The sequence below is a fragment of the Melospiza melodia genome, chromosome 16 (assembly GCF_035770615.1).
Source record: "Melospiza melodia melodia isolate bMelMel2 chromosome 16, bMelMel2.pri, whole genome shotgun sequence".
NCBI classification, from domain to species: domain Eukaryota; kingdom Metazoa; phylum Chordata; class Aves; order Passeriformes; family Passerellidae; genus Melospiza; species Melospiza melodia.
Window position 1 is genome coordinate 2,638,712 of NC_086209.1, and position 19,738 is coordinate 2,658,449.

At 47.4% G+C, this 19,738-nt stretch overlaps 1 protein-coding gene across 2 annotated transcripts in view; it reads left to right on the forward strand.

Moving 5' to 3' along the window:
• The window catches only part of LOC134425577 (vascular endothelial growth factor receptor kdr-like), a 132,445-nt gene that overhangs the window by 98,641 nt on the left and 14,066 nt on the right, over positions 1 to 19,738 (forward strand). The window contains exons 18-28 of one of the 2 annotated variants that reach the window (XM_063170306.1): positions 578 to 682; positions 2,763 to 2,879; positions 6,389 to 6,477; positions 7,712 to 7,877; positions 8,422 to 8,519; positions 10,291 to 10,413; positions 10,508 to 10,619; positions 15,117 to 15,216; positions 15,820 to 15,925; positions 17,013 to 17,137; positions 17,373 to 17,451. In XM_063170306.1, coding sequence (XP_063026376.1) covers positions 578 to 682; positions 2,763 to 2,879; positions 6,389 to 6,477; positions 7,712 to 7,877; positions 8,422 to 8,519; positions 10,291 to 10,413; positions 10,508 to 10,619; positions 15,117 to 15,216; positions 15,820 to 15,925; positions 17,013 to 17,137; positions 17,373 to 17,451 — 1,220 coding nt within the window. The remainder of the gene's footprint in view (positions 1 to 577; positions 683 to 2,762; positions 2,880 to 6,388; positions 6,478 to 7,711; positions 7,878 to 8,421; positions 8,520 to 10,290; positions 10,414 to 10,507; positions 10,620 to 15,116; positions 15,217 to 15,819; positions 15,926 to 17,012; positions 17,138 to 17,372; positions 17,452 to 19,738) is intronic. The other variant, XM_063170307.1, reaches the window with a different exon arrangement.

Below are 19,738 nucleotides of genomic sequence, written 5' to 3' on the forward strand. Positions count from 1 at the left end.
CAGAAAAAAATCCCAAAATCTGAGATGATGGTGGGACACAGAAAGTGGCAGAACCAAACAGCCAGACCCTGGGTCAGAGCCCTCAGAGCACACCAGGTAACACAGGCAGGAAGATCCAAATGAAAGGGAAAATAAACAAAAAGAAGAAAGAAAATAATCCTAAATCCCATTTAGTGCAGCTTTTCCCTTAAATCAATGTCAACAACTGAAGGGTTCAGGAGCTGTGGCTCCCTGAGTGCCTTGCTGGCTCCCTCCATGATAGATCAGGGTGCCACATTAACCCAAACTCTGCCTTCCCTGGACTCCAGGCCAGCCCCAGGTGATGTTTGTCCCCTCAATCCGTGCAGGTGTCAGCCCTGCCCTCAGTGAGTGCAGTGATTCCCTCCTCTGCTGTCTCCCATGCTGGATTGCATCCAGGCCATATGGATAACCCCCTTGTGTATCCATATGCTGCAGGATGTGATGGAGGCTGCTGTGCCTGTGTCTGTGCCCTGTGCCTGGTTCTCTGCACAGCTGAGGTTGCATGTCCCCTCCTGCCTGGTGCAGCTGGGCTCACTCTCAACTCTTGCTTCTCTAGGTAAAACTCTGGGTCATGGTGCTTTTGGGAAGGTGGTGGAGGCGTCTGCTTTTGGCATTGATAAATCTTCAACCTGCAAAACAGTTGCCGTAAAAATGCTGAAAGGTACAAAAATCCCTCTGAGATCGTCCTCAGGGAGCTGGGGGCAGCCAGGGGCACAGTGCCCAGCTGGCTGTGCCCTGCAGGGATGGGTTTCCATGTGGGGTCAGCCATCCTGGGGGGATGGATGAAGGGGAGGATGACAGCAGCTCCGTGCTGACTGAGGCTTGCATTCCTCAAGGGAGAAGAGAGCAGCTTCCAGCTCTGTGGGGTGAGGAGGGAAACAGATTACAGAGTGTAATTACACCAGATAGCCCGAAATTGGAGCTGAGCCTTCCATCCCAGCCCAGCCAGATGTAGAACAGTTCAAGGGGCTGGGAAAAAAACCAGTGCCAGGGGAGTGAATTAGAGACATCTTGCTTGCAATTATTGAAATGAAGGGCAGCTTTGCAGTTGGGTGAGGGGAAGGAGGGAACCTGGAGCCTGTTCTTGCACCCAGGGAGGATCAGCCATAGGGCTTGGGGCTGCTCCTCAGGGTGATCCCAAAGGCTCAGCCCATGCTGCCATGGCTCTGCATGCCACCATTAACCCCTGCCATGCCACCAGCCCGTCACTGCTGCCATGGGACTTGGCTTCTGCTGCCAGCTGCCTCACCTGGTGCTCTGCTACTCCCATCTCTCTGAAATCACAAAAACACCCATTTGTCACCTCTCTGGACCTCCTTCAGGTCTGGTCTCCCCTCTCTATTTTCCTCCTTCCAATCATCTTCTCTCCTGCTGTTTTATCTTCTGTTCCATGCCCATTTGCAGATCCCTGACATCCCCTAAAAGTCCCTGATCCAGACATATTCCCATCTCCATCAAAACATACTGCCCTGGACAGCTCTGGGGTTTCATTGCCTTCCATGCTGTGCTTCCCAGCTGATCCTCATGTCAGCTCTGCCCTGCCAGCACATATTCAGCAATATTTGGCAGATTCTCCATCGTTTTACACCTCCCTCCCCTGTGGAGGCAGCTCCCTCCTGCTCTGGTGTGTTCCTCCCCAGCTAACATGCCCATTATTCATCACTTTCATGAATAAAGCAGATTCTCTAGTGTCAGTTCATCCATCCAGGGAATTTAAAAGGCTCTGGGGATGCCTGCATTTCTGCCATCTCCATGGAGGATGCTCAGCTCTGTTCTGGATTGAAGCTAAAATTCAATGTGCAGAATTATCTGAAACACTTCTGGGCTGGCTGTGAGTTCCAGCACATGCCAGGGGAAATCAGAAGTGATACCACCCATGGACCCAGCAAACACTGCTGGCTGAAGGAATCTTGGAATAGCTCCATTTTTATGGCACAGTTTGGAGGAAGATTCTGGGGAATTCTACAGACAGATAAAGAGGTTACACCTGTCACACCAAATGATTTGTTATGTAACTGCTTCTTCATATTTAAATCTTACATGATGCAGAGGCAAAAGAAACAGGCCAAAGCCTCTCCTGTTAAAATACATCATGGAGGTTTTAGAGACAAGGCTGGGAAGATAAAGCAGCACCTGAACAAACTTCTGGTCTGAGGGTGCCTGCTTTAAAACAATGTCAGTGGCCAGCCAGGGCCCTGTCAGGTTCATGGCTCACACACAGATCTTACAAAATTAATTTCTTTGGTCAATAAGATCTTACAGGCCTGAGCTTCAGTCATGCTGTGTGTTCCCTGGACATTCTGGGACACAGCTCCCAGATCTGTGGATTCCTGCAGTGGAGCATTCTGAGGTGTTGTAGCTGAGTCCTGCTGAAGTGCTCAGCCCAGCAGAGAGGAAGGGACACCCTCAGTGTGCTGGGGGGGCTTGCAGGGCTGGCTTTGCTAAGCTTGCAGATCTGAGCCTGGCAAAGGCTCTGTGGGATCAGCTTTGGGGGAAGGGACCATAACCCTCCATAACCCACAGTGGAGAAAGGAAGAGTCACCCAAAGATAAAGTGTTATCCCACTTCATAAAGGTCAGCAGACAATGAAACGGATGAATTATTATCTCTGTGAGTCTGAAAGGCCAAGATACTGCAAGGAACCTGGGTGGGTTTTGTTTCAAAGGATAAACAGGATCTTGCTGTGTCCTGTTGAAAATATCCTGTTGTGTAAAGATGATTTTTTTCCTGTTTATCTTAAGCAGAATGTGCAACTACTAATGAATGCAAGGCTCTAATGTCTGAGCTGAAGATCCTCATCCATATAGGACATCACCTGAATGTGGTCAACCTGCTGGGAGCCTGCACCAAAGCTGGAGGTGAGGAGTCCTCAGGAAATCAGGAGCAAAAAAGAAAACATTTTCAGACACTTTGGGGTGTTTGAAATGCCTGTGGTGCAGTCAGTGCCAGTACAGCCATTCCCAGCTCTCTGCTCCTGCAGGATGGGGCCTCATCCCCCCAGGGCTCCTGAGCCTCTCCCACTGTGGTGTCACCTCTGTTCTCACTGAGGGGAGAACACTGGATTGCAATGAGGTGCCCAAGTCCTCCCTGTGGGCATTTCCAGGCTGCTTCTCCCTCTCCTTCCCTGCCTTGTCAGGAGGATGCACCAGGCTGAGCCCTTGGCTCCCTGAGCCTCCTCTCCAGGCAAACACAGCCAAAGCCTGGGACAGCCCTGGGTGCTCTCTTTCCCAGCATTTCACCCTCTCCAGGCAGACACAGCAGTTCCTGCTGTGTACAAAGCCTGGGACAGCCCTGGGTGCAGCAGGAGCAGGGACTTGCATGGGGCTGAGCAGGGCTGAGCTACATCATAAAGTCCCATAAATGTCAGACCTTTGTCACTAAAACTTCCCTTCCCACAGTGCCACACAAAGCAGCCCTGCCTCTTCCTGGGCTTCAGCTTCAGGGGAGCAGCTCCTGAGGATGGTTCCTGACTGCTGACCCCCAAAATCTGTAAAACCTCCCCCAAACAAACAGGTTTAAGAGACCCGAGGGCAAGGGAAACCCCAGAGTGAAAGAAATGAAGGAGGAAATCAGGAGAGATGGTGCACAGATCTCTCATCATCTGAGACCCCAAATTCACCAGTTTCCAACAGCTGTTGTCCAGTCACCAGGGAAAAGGAAAATTTCAGTGAGGGAGATTTGGGAGGGTGCCAGGGAAGAAATCTTTCCTCCAGCAAGGTGGTTCCAGTTCCTCAGGAAGGAGCAGCCAGCAGCCATGGACAGTGCTGGGGTCTGCTGCTCCCAGGAATTCACTGCAGAGCCCCAGAGCTTGTGTGGGACCAAGGGGCTCCAGCTAAGGGATTTAGGGTCAGATGCAGCAGCCAGGAGCCTTTGCTGGGGCCTGAGAGCAGAGGGGCTGGGACATGGCAATGCTGGGGACTCTCCTGGGCTCACAACTCCCTGAGGGGGCTCAGGACCCCCAGGAGGACCCCAAGCAGAGCCTCAAACCAGCAGCAGGACCAGGGCTCAGTTGTTCTTACCCAAAGCATCCCCAGAGTTCTGCTTGTTCAAGACACAGCTCAGGACTGATCAGAGGCTCTGCCTGTCCCATTTCTGAGAAACTTTTTCTCCCAGGAGTTCCTCCATTTCCTATTCTCCATGCTGCCCCATCCTGGGTGGGAGGTGACCCTCCCTCCTCCCTGCCAGGTGCCTGGGCAAACCTTTGTGGGGCAGAGTGTGGGGCAGAGGGTGCAGCAGGACCCACAGGGCACGGAGCAGCCTCAGGTAGGCTCTGCTTTGTTCTCCTCTGAGCACTGCAAGTGCAGACTGAAGAAAAACAGCCTGCAGCTCCAGAGGCAGACACAGATCCCAGCTCCTGTGAAATTCCAGTGCTCTCCCTCCCCTGTTAGGCTTTATGTAACCCTGTATTCCTGATGGAGGCTGCTATTAAGTATGCACATACATTATTTTAACAAGGTATCAAATAACAGAATTTAACACTTTGCCGGGGTGTCTGATGTTCAGCAGTCAGAACTAATGCAGTGTGTGCTTTACAATGAGGGAACAAAATATGGGGAGGCCATGTCTAGGAAGCATTTCAAAGCCATGAATAAATCACTAAGCAGAGCTTTAAAGCTGTTCTGGAATCTGCATTTCCTCAGGGCATCCATGAGGGACATTGGATTTTGGGTTCTTCAGAGCCAAATCTCTTGAGCACGGCCAGATGCCAGCACTGAGCAGAGCTCTGGGGTCAGCACTGCAACCACTGGGATTTGGGGATTTGGGGATTTGGTGTTTTTGCAGCCAGTGAAGGTTTTCAGGCTTGTTTCAGCTGCAGCAGAGGGACTGGGGGGCCTGGAGAGCCCCAAGGTGTGCACTCAAGGTGCCCCAGGGCTGGGTGAGTGCAGAACCTGCAGGAATCCACAGGGAACACCAGGGGCTTGGTTCTGCCTGCAATGATACCACAGGTTTGAGCTTTTCTATTTTTCAGGTTCTGTGCTGCTTTAGTGTGAGGGTCTGGGCTTCATATGAGGGGATGGTGAGCTCTGTGCACAGAGCAGGGAGACAAAACAATTCCTGCTCCAGCTGGGCACCAAGGATAAATGATCCAAATGTCAGCCCAAGAGCACAAACACCGTGGGCTGAGAGAGAAAAACAAGCAGGGTGGGACTGCAGGGGCTAAAGCTGGAATGGGACAATGAACTGCAACATGGAAATGGAGCAGAACTGATCACAGTGAGAGACCCTGTGACCAGTTGTGCATTTTGTGACCATTTTGGTTCATCTTGGGTGCAGCCCTGGCTGGGCTCTTGTGCTGCCCAAGGTGCATCCATTGAGGCCTCCAAATAAATCCCCACTTTATTCTCTAGCTCTGTCCAGCCTCTGCTCTAGGGCAGCCTTCACAAGGCATCAGCAGGAATTCAGCATCTCCCAAAGGCTCCTCTGCCTGTCCCTCACTGTCCCAGGGTCACTGCTCCCTCCTGGTGCCCTCCCAGGCAATGCTGGACCTGGAGTGACTGCAGCCCTGCCCCTGCCCTGCCCCTGCCCCTGTCCTGAGGATGCAGGAATTCCAGCAGGAACCCTGCTGAGCTCCTTCCCCAAGGCCAAGTGCAGCTCTCAGCACTTCCCCTTTGAAGTGCAAAACCCTCAGTCTGAACCAGGGACCTTCTCCAGAGAAAAAGGTTCTGGAGATGAAAGTCTCAGTGTTTGGGGTTGATAATATTCCATGTTTATCCACATCCCAGTCCCATGGATTCACCCTGTCTTACATTTGAGGATATAAAGGTCCAGAATGCAGCTTTTCCCTTCCCTAACATCTCACACTGCAATATAAAAGCATTCCAAGCAGCTCTTAAAAACCTGCATAACTGTGTAAAAGCAGCACTGACTCTACAGTGGTTTGTAGAGGAATAAGAAGAAAATGAGAGCACTTTCCAGGCATTCAGAAAAAGGCTTTCAGAAACTTCACTTTTCTCAGAAACTTTTTCTGTTTTTCCAGGCTTTGTCTATGGCCCTGCATACTTTGATTTCCTCTGGTGGCATCAGCTCCACCCAAAACAAACAATTGTGAAGCCAGCAGAGAAAATGAAAACTGCTCCATGTGCAGAGCAAACCAACCTTAAAAGCCTCTGGGATTGTGTTGATCATCCTGAATCTTCCTTGTTTATAAATTAGGAATAAATACCAACTGTTACCATCCAGTGGGGAAAACTAACAATGTGTTCCCTTCTCTCCACATCCCTACTGGTTGTGTCACTCCTGTGTTTCCTCATTTCCTCATCTGTATAATAGAAATGCCATTTATTTTGAAGAGGATTTGGTAGGATAAATTAGAATTATGTGCTTTGCAGTGCTTCAAAACTCATTTGACTTTCACTGTCTTTTTTAGGTCCTTTAATGGTCATAGTGGAATATTGCAAATATGGAAATCTGTCCAACTATCTCAGAGGGAAAAGAGGAGATTTCATTGCATACAAGGTAAGAAAATGAGACTTTTTCTGTCATGAGGCAGGGAATCAACAACCACCAACAAAGCTGGATTTGCTCTGCACTGGCACAAGGCAATTGGGTATTTCTGTGGGCACTTTATTTCTCTCCACATTTCAATTTGTACAAGCAAGAAGAGGGATGTATTTTCCCTGCAGGATCTCACTGCTGTCCTCTCCTAGCATCTCCTAAAGAATGAGCTGCAAGTACCCAAACACTCCTGAGCACTTGAAAGAGAGGGGATTACTTGGGAGATACTTCCCAGCACAAGGGGGGGCAACAAAATAGCAGAGAAAAACTGGCATTAAGTGAACTAGGATAAAGGGAACCTTCCCAAAACACAAATCTGTTTTGGGGATTTTTGTTTCTAGGCCCCAGGTGAAAGCAGTTCATCCTTCCCCCATCTGCTCATTCCATCCTCTGTCCCTTCCCTGTGCCAGCCCTGAAGTCTGTGCTGTAACACAGCCTGGATCATGGATATTCTACATCAAAACTAGCCAAGGGTTTGGTTCCCAGACAGCTCTGCATGCACACAACATCTGTGCCAGCACAGACTGGGCTGGGATGGGCACAGGGCAGAAATCAGGGCTGGGAGGGATGGGACTGACTCCTCCTTGTGAATATCCAGTGTGGAACAGGCTCTGTGACCCCAGCCCTGCCAGAACTGCAGCCTCACCAGGACTGCTTTCCCAGATGACTGCAGTACTATTATTATAATTATTATTATAATTGTTGTTAAAGCTATTGTGTGCAGGCAGCAAAGTACGTGAGGGACTTTGTGTGAGTGAAGGAGCTTTTCCTGGTGCACTCCCTCAGAATTTCTTTCTCACCATTGTTGCCATGAGTTGAGCGCTGGCTTTGCCTCAGTCCCCAGCACAGAGCCCATCATGCACCCACCTTGAGGGGATTTTTAGCATCCTAAGACAGCAAAAGAATTTACAGCCTCTTTCTGCTCACCTCTCAGTCTCACCCAGCCAGCTTTCAGCTAACTCTGATGTGGAAAATGCTATCAGTGAAAGGGCAATAATAAATAGTAAACCAGGCTTTATAATTTATAGTTAGAACTAATAAAGCCTGGTTTCCCATTTATTCCCACTTCAGGAAATATAATGTCCAAACATGCTCATCTTCAGAGGACCCTTTCTCCTTATAACATTGTCACATATTTTGAATGCTCAAGCATTGCATCATACAAAGCTAAAAATTTGGTTTATGCCATTTCTAGTCCCAGGAAAACTCTGACCAAGCAGAGAAGAGTCTGGATGAGTCCAACAGTGACTTGACTGAACTGATCAAGAGGCGCCTCGAGAGTGTGGCCAGCACAGGCAGCTCTGCCAGCTCAGGATTCATTGAAGATAAGAGTTACAGTGACTCAGAAGATGATGAAGAAGGTAAAAGAACCCTATCTCATCCCAAATCTTTTATTGGGAAGACTTCTGTCACTTGGCTAGTGCCACACACAATGTCACACACTTTACAAGCCCTTACATGGCTTGGCTTGTTCCTGAAATCCCAAATTCTCCCTCTTGCCTGTTCCCCACTCCAACTTTCTCACAAAAAGAGAGATCTGCATTGTGTACAAAAGCTACTCCTGTGGTGTGAGAGGAGAAATAGCAATGTTTTACCAGACTTGGGAGGTCACTCTGTCCCAGGGCTCTTGTCTATAAAGCTTCCCTCACTCCAGCCTGAGGTGTTGTTTCCCCATAGCTAAATGAGTGACTAATGGATGAGGGAACTTTGTTAATCTCTCCTCTGTCTCTGGGTCAGTGGTTGCTCCCCCAGAGCTGTAACCCTGCAGAGATCCCACACCCAGCACAGTGTGTGGGGCTGGGGCTATCAGCCCTCAAGTGGCACCAGTAGCACCCAGCTCTGGAGCTGTGCCACGTCTCTGCCACATTTGTGCCACGTTTTTGCCACATTTCTGATCTCTCCTAGATGCTGAGGATCTGTACAAGAGGCCCTTGACTCTGGAGGATCTGATCTGCTACAGCTTCCAGGTGGCAAAAGGCATGGAGTTCCTCGCCTCCCGAAAAGTGAGCTCATTAAAGTCTTCTTGCAGAGTATCTGATGTGAAGGAACCCAAACACACTCTTGACTCTGAGAAATCTGCTTTTTGCTCTTCTGTTAGAGTGCTGGAGATCACGTTAGCTCTGGTGGTTAAGCAGTAATTAGCACTGAAGGGGTTGTGGAAGAACATTCATCATGTTCTTGGCTGCAGGGATTGGCATCTGCAGCAGGAGGGTTTAGATAGAAGGAGTGAAGTTCTCAGAAACTGTGAGACAATTTGTGGAACTGCCTCATAAATAAACACAGAAAAGCTTGTAGAGAAAGCTCCTTTTAGTGTGGTGAACAACACCACTACTGAAAAATGAGGAGGGAGTATCCAGTTATTCCTTTGGTTTGTCAGAGGTGTTGGGGACTGTCAGCAAAGTCAGCAGTGCTTGGATAAACAGGAAACAGTTTGTCCCTGTGGAAGAGCTTTTCAGGTAAATTCAGTGTAATCCACAGGCCAAAGTGTGCACACAAGTGAGCCTCACTCACACACAGCCACCAGGGTGTTGGTTTTCCCAGCTTTTACAGAGATGGGGCAACTGAGAGGCACTTAAGGTTTTATTCCATTATCAGTCTCAATGAATAGTGAGACACAAGAGATGTAAAACTCAATGCCATTCCATCAGAAGCCACCCTATTTCCTGGTTACAATACCTTGGAAATGTTTTTCCCAAGCCTATTAGCTTTTGCCACACAATGCTGCTATTACTCCTAACACAAATCACCTATATTTTACCCCATGTGGTCCTGCTACAATGCATCTTTCACAGTTCTAATTCTCTAAATATCTGATCTTTTTGCAAGACCATATTCTGAAACTTCTTGAAACTTGTTTCTAGTTCAATCTCTGTCTCAGTGTTATCTCTATTCTATGGCTTTCCTAAGTTAGCACACCTTATCTCAGAGTTTGCATACAGATGTACAAGACTGTGTTGTGACCGTGTTCACAGGGTCTCAGGTTGAGGGAAGAGATGAGGATCTGACTCCATCTTTCAGAAGGCTGATTTATTATTTTATGATATATATTACATTAAAACTATACTAAAAGAATAGAGGAAAGGATTTCACCAGAAGGTTAGCTAAGAATAGAATAGCAAAGAAAGATAACAAAGGCTCTGTCTCAGATTCTCTGTCCGAGCAAGTTGGGCTGTGATTGGCCATTAATTAGAAACAACCACATGAGACCAATCCCAGATGCACCTGTTGCATTCCACACCAGCAGATAATCATTGTTTACATTTTTGTTCCTGAGGCCTCTCAGCTTCTCAGGAGGAAAAATCCTAAGGAAAGGATTTTTCATAAAAGATGTCTGTGACACTGTGTGAGCTTTCTGTCAGGTTTTGAGAATTCTTTACAAATCCATTTCCCGCACAGGGCAGCCCCCAGAAACCCTGAGTGGGGTTATCCCACCTCACACCCTCCTGGACCTGCACTGGCAAATGTAGCTGCAGCTGTTTTTTGGCCTGTCCAGAATTTCCCAAATAATGAGAAAATAGTGCTCCCTTCCTTGTTGTAACTGCAAAAGTTATTTCAGACAGAACAATCAGAAAACTGACTCTAGTGTTGGTTTGTTCCCTGAGTTATTCCCCCTTTTGCACATCCCAGTGTATTTGGAGCAGATTCCCACTCATTCTCTGAGCTGCTCCCAGTGCAGTTCATTTCTTTCCCCACTCCCAAAGAATCTCTCCTGCTTCCAGCTGGAGCAGGGGCTCCTTGCCCAGCCCCCTGTGACCCTGTGTCCCTCCCTGGCAGTGCATCCATCGGGATCTGGCAGCCAGGAACATCCTCCTGTCCGAGAACAACGTGGTCAAGATCTGTGACTTCGGCCTCGCCAGGGACATCTACAAAGACCCCGACTACGTACGGAAAGGAGATGTGAGTGCAAGAAGCTTCAGTGGTTACCCTCAAGCTGGGCTTGGGCAGACCAATAACAGGAGATCTGATAACTTGTTGTGTCTCTGGCTTTTAGGCACGGCTTCCCCTCAAGTGGATGGCTCCAGAAGCTATTTTTGACAAAATTTACACCACGCAGAGCGACGTGTGGTCTTTCGGAGTGCTGCTGTGGGAAATATTTTCTCTAGGTAAGAATGGTTTCAAACCCTTTTTGTTCCCACCTAATTTATGGCTGCTTAGCTAAGAAAAGCTTTTAGCAAAAGGTGATCATATGGGGCAGTGCTTCTGTCTCATTGGGATGAGTGCACAGTGCAAACCAGGTGTAAAATAAAGCCAATTTCAATGAGAACACCACCTGACCAAGGACATGAAAACACTGGGGAGGGGGATCAAAAATCCAAAATCCTGGACCTAATATTTGTACCCACTGAAAGCAACAGAGCCAAGAGATAAAATGCAAGCCTCTGCTGCTGGGAGGAGTGGGAGATTTCTTGGAGAACAATGAAGAAGTTTCCCATCAAACCCCACCTGCTTCAGGGAACCCCACAGCTGCAGGCTCACCCTGCTGTGGGCACAGTGGCTCAGCCCATGCAGCATGAACCCACATGATATTTTATCCCGGCTTGATCATCCACCCCACAAAACCTAAGATTTTCTAGGTAAGAAAAATCTCCTGGCAGCAGCAGCTGTTGGGTTGTGCAGGAGCAGTGCTGGGCTCAGCCTAAACCCTTTTGGCAGCAGACCAAGGGTGGAACATGGGCTCTTGTGGCTGCATCATTTGCAAGCCACAACATTTCTAAAAGAATAATAATGATGTTCTTTATGTAGTTGAGATGTCATCCCAGGATGCTGTGAGAAATCTCAGCCTCTCTGAGCTCTGGTTTCTGTCCAGCAGATAAAGCTGTGAGACCAACACAAGCAGCCCTACAGACACTTGGACTGTGCTGCTCTCAGATTCTCCTTGCAGAGGGGCAACATTTGTTTTCCTGAGGGAATTTAGGAATGTCAGCTCTGGCTTTTTAATCAGCATTTGCAGACAAAAGAAAGCAAGAAGCATTGTCAACTTAAGCTGCTGGATTTTAAAGCAAACTCTAATCTGCTTCTATCTTTGGTTCATGGATCAGTTGAAATTAATGATTGGGCTCAAGATGCCAAGTGAAAATGCAAAGTCTGGAGCTGTTTCTATCCTAATCTTTACTTAGGGCTGGCTGCAAAATCATAACCTGCTCTCAGTCCAAGTCTTTGATTTGGACTTTCCCTGCTCCACATCTGCACACCCAGCAGAAAGTTCACACTTGAGTGGTTGAAACAAGTGGCAGCTGCTGCTTTCCCTGGGGCTCAGCCGTGGTTTTGGGTATTGTTATTTTGGGGTGAGCCCTCCATGGCTCTGTAACAGCATCACCTACTGCAGGTGTAGCAGCAGCAGAGGAAGGCAAAGCACCAGGAGTGCCCTGGTTTTATCAGATTATTCAGGGAGATGCTTTAGCATCAGCATCCAGAGGCACACTCAGGGACAGGCTCTCCACTGGGAACCAAAGGGATGGAATGCTGATGAATCCAAGGGGCACTGCAGGAACAAACTTTGTATCAGTCCCAAAGGTTCCTGACAGAATTTAACAGATGGCCTTTAATACTGAACACTAATACAAATTAAAATCCAGTCAGTGAAATTCACCTCTATTTTAATCTATTTTTTAAAAAAACTTGTTATCTGGGTTCTTTTAGCCCCTTTCTTGGCACTGTCCCCTTCTGAATTTGGCACCTCCCAGATGGCTCCAGGGGCTGCCACCCGTGCAGCAGCCCCTGCCCTGCCTGTGACGTAGATCACAAACTGCTTTTGCACTTGGTGGCACAGGCTCAAAACCACTCATTTTCTCTGAGAGGGTTTTTCATCCAGCTCATCCAGGCATGCCTGTGGTTTGGCACTGCTCACATCTGCAGCTCAAATGATAAATATTTAATTAAGGATTTGTGTCACTGATTGAATTCTGTCATATAAAAGTTTTACAGATCATTGAGAGCCATGAGATGGAAGTTATTTGTCGTTGCCACAGGGTGTGTTTTGGCTCCCATTTACAGCTGCTGCTCTCACTGGGTCCCACAGGCTGAGCACCCTCTAAAAAAGGGAAAAATACTGATTGGGAAAATGCAGAGTGTAGTTTGTGTTGTGAAGGACAATAGGCTGCCTGCAGAAAGGCTGCATCTGCTTTGGTGATACACAGGGAAATCAGGACTTGAGGGAGTATTAATTTCCATCTGGGGCTGAGTTTGCAATGAGCCTTAAATTATTCCAGTGGGGTCAGCACACCTCGTGTCAGGTGGTGCCAGCAGTGTTTAACACATCCTGAAATCACTAATGGTACAGAATGTCAGTGTCTCCTGGAATTTCAATGTGCACTGTTCCAAAAGCAATCAGAGATAATTATGTAAACAAGCAGTGCCTGGTAGTAACATCAGCATCTCATTATCCCACTAAAATAAAACCAAGATCAAAAGAGGGCTCCCATATCCAATGCATGCCACATCTTTGAGCATTTTGAAGGAGATTTCCCCTAAGGAAAACATCATGTGTAGGCCTTACACCATATGTTCCAGCCTACATTTCTCCCAAGCTGTCTCAGCATTCCAAATCCAAGTTATCAGACTGATCCCATAGTCCAGATAAAGACAGTGCTGAGTGGAAGTGGGAAAGGGAGAGTTCCTTGCTTTTATGATCTGAGCTGCCTCCAGTTGGTAGGAGGCCAGCACTGGCCAAAATATAAATTACTAAAAGATCCTGCAATCAAAAATTAATCATAGAATGTTCAGGGGTTGGAAGGAATCTTCAAGATGATTTAGTCCCAACCCCTCCTGCCATGGGCAGGACACCTCCTGCCAGCTAAACCAGGCTGCTCAAGGCTTTATCCAACCTGGTTTGGAACACTGCCAGGATTGGGGCATCCACAACCTCCCTGTGCACCCTGTGTCAGGGCCTCACCAGTCCCCAGTAAAATATTTCATCCTAACATTTAACCTAACTGTCCCCCCTTTCAGTCTGTCCCAGTACTCCTTGTCCTATCACTCTTATCCTTTGCCTTCCCTGTATTTGCTCTCACCAACATGCTGCAGTTGATCTGATCTGTGATGAAACCAAAGAGAGAGAGCTCAGACTGTGACAGCAAGTGGGATTCTCCATCCATGAGATAAGCAGTTAATTCCTGGAATTCTCCATCCATGAGATGAGCAGATAATTCTCAGGTTATTCTGAGCATGACAGGCCAAAGGCAAGACTGGGAAGGAAAATCTGGGTATAAAGCAGAAATGGTGGTGCTGCCTCTCTCCAGCTTACATAACTCCAGGAAACACTGTCAGTCCTGTGCCCTGGTACTTGCACATCCATGGAATTCAGAAGTGCTGTGGATAAGCATCCCTGGATGTCCTGGGAGCCCATTTGAGCTGAGATTCCTCCTCAGGCAGTGCTGGGCTCTCAGCTCCCCAGTGCAGGCTCTGCTCACTGAGCAGTCAGGCTCACAGAGGAGAACAATTCTGGAGCAGCCACATTTTGGCCCCTTCTTCAGTGCTTTATCCCAAAGATTTCTGCTGTTCTCGTTGTGCCCCCAAGTGCACAGCACATGATGGTGTTTGCAGGAAATATGCAGGAATGTTATAGCCAGTAAATCATACACAGATTCCTCCAGGGCTGGATACAGATTCCATTCAATCTCCCATATTAAGACTTGATGAAATTGTTTCCAAATTCATCATCCAGCCTCTGGGATGCAAAAATGTCCAAGACAAGGGGTGTGCTGCACAGGAAGCATTGGCTTGGGGGGGAGGAAGGGAGGGAAGTTACAAATCTTTGTTTTATCCATTGTAGGTTCAGTAGCATTTTAAATCTCAGCTTAGACTTCTTCTGAATTTTACCTGTGAGCTCTGGATTACTCAGATGCCAGAGCACTCTCCCAAACTTTTGTGGGAGTTAACACAAAGGTCCTTCACCGCTTTCAACCTCCACAAAACAATTCCAGTTGCCATGAGCTGTCCTGCCAGGGTTCAGCCAACACTTGAGTGGCACTCAAGGTAAACAGCAGTGAACAAAGTCAGGAAAGCAAACAAGGCTGGAAGGGTGGAAGGTCACTGTCAAGGGAGCCTTCCCTGGAGGATAATGCATCTCCAGTAGCTGGTGAACCAGGAGAGGAGCAACTCCACTCATGGGATTGAACCAAGGTTCTCATGGTCCTTGGCAGGGGCCAGGAGCCCACAGCCCCTCTGCACCTGCTCACAGGGGCTCTGAGGCCATGAAGGATGAGCAGGAATTGCTCACTGTGTGTATCCTCTCAGGGCAGGATACTGCCAGGGTAACAGCTTGGAAAGCACCAAGGAATCCATTGAATGAGCTGGCACTTTTCTACCACTGACCAAGAGATACTTTAGTCTCAAACTAATCAAGTTTATTTCTCCTCTGCCCTATTTTACCTTGGAGTGGTATCACAAAAGCAGAGGAGACAGTGTGATTGAAATCTCTGAAGTGACAGAGCCTGTGACAGGTTTCCAAACAAAAAATGCAGATTGTGAGTGACTGCCACTCCTTCTTCACTCGAGCTCGTGTTACTGCCAGGCTCTGGGTGACATCAATGCTCAGCAGAGATCCCCAGGTCTGGGACACAGACTGTGCCACCCTGAAGCCCTCTAATTTCTCCCCCCAGGTGCCTCTCCTTACCCTGGGGTGCAGATAGATGAGGATTTCTGCCGGCGCCTCAAGGAGGGGACCCGGATGAGATCTCCAGAGTATTCCACCCCTGAAGTGTAAGAGCTGCTGGGAGCTGCTGGGAGCTGCTGGGAGCTGTACACCTCACAAAAGGGATTGTGGGGAGGGGGAGGGGGAGGAGACCACAGCTGGGTATTTTATGTTCAGTAAAGCTGTGATTGAGTATATTTTGGGTGTCTGACAGCACAGATTAATGCTAAGGACAGCCCAAGTCAGCCTGACCTTTGCCAACAAGAAGTTGATCAGATACCCCATGTCAGCTGTAGTTCATGGAGCTACTCATGTGGTACTACATGGAGCTACTCATGTGTACTACACTACTCATGTAGTTCATGGAGCTCAGACTCCAGATTCTGTGACAGAAACCCAGTACCCATAACCAGGAGTTAGTTCAGCAGTATCAGCAGGGCCCAGCAGCCAGACTCTAAGTTAGGTGAAAACCAAAATCCTGCAGGCTCAGCTGAGGCAGGAACATGGAAGCAAAAAGCATCCCACATGGAAACTAAACCCGAATTTCAGCACGGGGAGATCTGAACCCCTCTCAATCCAAAGACCCACCCAACCAAGCAGGAGTGGAATGGAAGAGTTTGGAAGCAAAGCTCTCATCCTTTCCCATTCCTAACCCCTGTGTTTTCCTGCAGCTACCAGACCATGCTGGACTGCTGGCACGGGGTGCCCACGGAGCGGCCGACGTTCACCGAGCTGGTGGAGCGCCTGGGGGATCTCCTGCAGGCCAACGTGCAGCAGGTACTGCAGGGCCACCCCTGTGCAAGGAATGTGCATTTGGGGTGTGCATGGGCAGGGTTATTAAACACCACCATGAGATTTCACCTCCTAGCACAGCTCACTAGGAAAATCCCTGCTGGGATGAGTAAAGACAATGTTAACTACTCAAATGTTAACTTTATTTCTGATTTTCTTCACTTCCTGAACTTTGTCTCTCATTTCCAAGTTTATGTTCACCAGTGCTCTTGGGAGCTTTGCAATTATGCAGCTTAAAGCACAGAAAATCAGGTATATAATGATTAATTTCATAATAGTTAAACCAGTTGTTTTCTTCTTCAGTAAAAACAACCAGATCAGTTATGCAATTGTCAATTTAATTGAAGAAGAAATCAAATACTCTCCTCCAGCTCCTTCCTGTTTGTAAACAAATTTAGTGGAGCTGAGTTGAAGAGGGCCCAGTCTGCAATATGAAGAGCTTGAGAGTTTGATTCTATAACCAAAGTAAATTGAGGAGACATAAAAATCATGATAAGGGAATAGGGCACTTAACTGCTTCTCAAAATTAAAAACAAAAAGAAGCACAGGGAAATTTGGACAAATAGTTTCAGGAGCTGAAGGCAGAGTCATTCCTGAGAATTGCTGCAGGGGGTAATGACAATGCAGAGCTCATTACCATGTGCAGCAGCAATTCCTGGGAAGGACAAGAAATTCAATCCTTTCAGGCTGCCATTTCAAGGCCTGGCTCTTCCCAAGCTCCTGAAGTTGAACAAAACCAAGCAGTTCATGGGCCATTGCTTCTGACCTGGGCTGGAATCTCCCAGCCCATGTTCAGCCACCCCACATCACAGGGTTCCCAGAGTGCCCCAGTTCCCTCACAAAGCCTCCTGCACAGGAATTCTTGGATGAAGTGTGCATTCTACTTCCATAACTTCCACAGGATGTGAGGAACATTATAATCACCTTGAACAAACATCAGAGTTAAGTTAAAACCCAATTTAGTCCTTTCTCATCACAAAGCTCTATAGGGTACAACAACCTCTCTCATCTGAGATGCAGCACAAAATGAACTTTACCAGCTTTGTGCTCTTTTCTGTTTTTAATTTCACAGGATGGCAAAGACTACATTCCACTGAACATCACCCTGTGTCCTGATGGAGAATCCAACTCCAAAACCTGCCCTGTGGAAGAAAACCTGAACAATGGAGTGAATCGCTGGAGTGCAGTAGAAACTGGGTGAGAAAAGCAGATACAGGGTGGGAGGAAAGAAACATTTCCCTGTCTGGTGTCCTCCCTTGGTATGGCTGGTGAAAGAGCCAGACAGGTTTGTCAGGGTGTTGGATATTAGACACAAGAGGTGACAAAAGAGAAGTGGTGCAGGACACTGGGCTGTGTGAGGGGGAAACTGAGCTGCAGCTGGTGCAGAATCTGCCTGGGCTTGGTGCTGACCCCTTGACTTTCCTGCTTTCAGAAACAACAGCAAGAAGAGACCCCTGAGCGTGAAGACATTTGATGAGGTGCCAGTGGAGAAGGAGAAAGTGATGCATGAGGTAAGAGAGGTGACTGCATCCTTCCCCAGCAGGTTCACAGATCACCAGAAACACTCACTAGAGCTTTTGGAATCATTTGGTAGGAGAGAACTTTAAATCAGGGAGAAGATTTGGCTCTGGCCCCTCACATCCAGGGCTGTGTGACAACAAAGAGGGATCTGCATTTCTCTTAACAAATAATTTAAGGAGCAGCTCACATGTGATTGCCCTGGCTTTGATCAGGCTAAGGGGCTTTATATTCAAGACATATTTCAAGATGTTTTTCCACCATAAGAAAGTGGCAGCTCATTGAAATGAAGTTCTTGGAGGGAAATGTGTCCAGAACACATCCTGGCTGGCCAAGACAGCCAGTCACTTGGTGGGGGTGAAGGTGTTCAGTTCTGGGTAGACAAGAACAGGATTCGAGATCCTGGTCTTGATTCACACAAAGGGCTTTAACCCTGGGTTTTCCTCACTGCAAGTGAATGTATTTATTGCCAGTTTAATGCCACTGCAGGGTGGGAGAATGTTAAAGGCTTTAATTTTGCTCCAGGGGAAAGCAAAGGCTTGTTTTGTTCCAGAATGAGGGTTCTGCCTGTTGGCTTCCTCTGAAGTTATGGGTGGGATTTTCTTATTTAAAAAATCCCCAAGAACAACTCCTGAATTCCCTCTGTGGTGCAGGCAGCCCCTGGCTGCAGCTCCATGTGCTGCCTCACTGGCACCTTCTGTGTCCCTAAGGAGGACAGGGACATTTCTGCAATGCACAGATGCTCCAGGGGGATCAAAGTTTAAGGAGAAAGCCTGAATCCCTCAGGAACCCTCCTGGCACAGGAAAGCTCCAGCTGAGGGTCCCTCTTGGGCAGAGCAATTCCTCAGAGCAGCTCCCTTGGGAAGGCTCAAGTCTGCAGCTCCAGCTTGTCCTGGAAATATCTCATGTCCTTGCCCGGCACAGCCTATTTGTCATTTGTTCTCTGCTGAGCACAGACTGAGGCCCATTATTGCCTTGTACTTTCCCAGATGGAATTTCTGCCTCTTTATCAATGCATCTCAGGGATTAGCAGGCTTAGAAATTTCCCTGGCTCCTGCATCTTCCCTCTTGCAGGATAAAATCTGTCCCTGTGAATCACACAAAGACATTTGCTAGATCAATGCAGTCTCAAGAGATTATTGCTGCCAGCAGGAGCATTACCTGCCTAAGAGCTCCCTGTTCATTTTCTAATAAACCTTTACATGAGGGGGAAAAGCTTCCAAAAAGGGTGATAATACATCAAGACATCAGAAATAAATGTGATGTTTCAACAAGGGTCTTTTAAATCCAAATCAGGGTGTGATCTGCTTTTGGACAAAGTAAGTGTACTTTGGTTATTGAAGTTTTCTTCATTATCAACCCTGAATAGTCATTAGGTCATTATTTCAAAGAGCTGCCTGAGCTCCCCAAGTGCTCCACCACACCTTCCTGCCATTGTGAATTATCTGCAATCTCCTGGAGATTCTTTTAGCAGAGAGGTGTAAGCAAAATGCAGAACTCCCCAGATAAACTGTTCTAGACCACGTGTTTGAAGGGGAAACAGTCAAGATAAAATCCAGAGACAAGCTGGGTTTTACTGAGGGTTTGACAAACCTCATTAATTCAGGATTTCACTTTATACTTCATAAACTCACTTATAAACTGATCTTATTAACAACTGGTAGATGACCAGAGCATGTAGAAAGAGGCTTTTTCTTGTTATTTATTGTTTGATGAGATTATTTTTTATATCTTGATCAGTTTGACTGGCAAAATCAGACTAAGAGTTTCTCTTCTATGTTGAGGGCTTTTGCTGTCTTGGTTCTGACAAATGCACAGATGTGCAACTTCCCAGCATCACAAACTATTTCAAATGCAAAGAAACACCCAGAGCATTTAATGTTATTAAATAACTTAAAATGAGGACTGTGATGTCTGTGTAGTAACTGCAGCCTTAAGACTCAGCTTTAGGTGCAGCAGAAGCACAACCCCAACTTTAATCAAGACAGTTTTGTTGGACAGCTCATTAAAAAATCCATAAAGGCCAGGGCCATCCATCTTTACAAACCACTTGCATTTACAAAATGCTGCTGAACTTCCACTTCCTTCAAATCCCAGTGTTTCTAATTGTGTATTTCCAGTGGGTATTTAAGGAGTTTTTCCTTGGAGGAGCCCAGCCAGAATTATTGGATATATTCTTTATGAATCTCAGTCTATTCATATCTCAGCTATCCTACGTACACGGTGCCCATATGTCATGCTTAATATCAGTTTCAAATTTGAAAATGTCAAATTATTTTT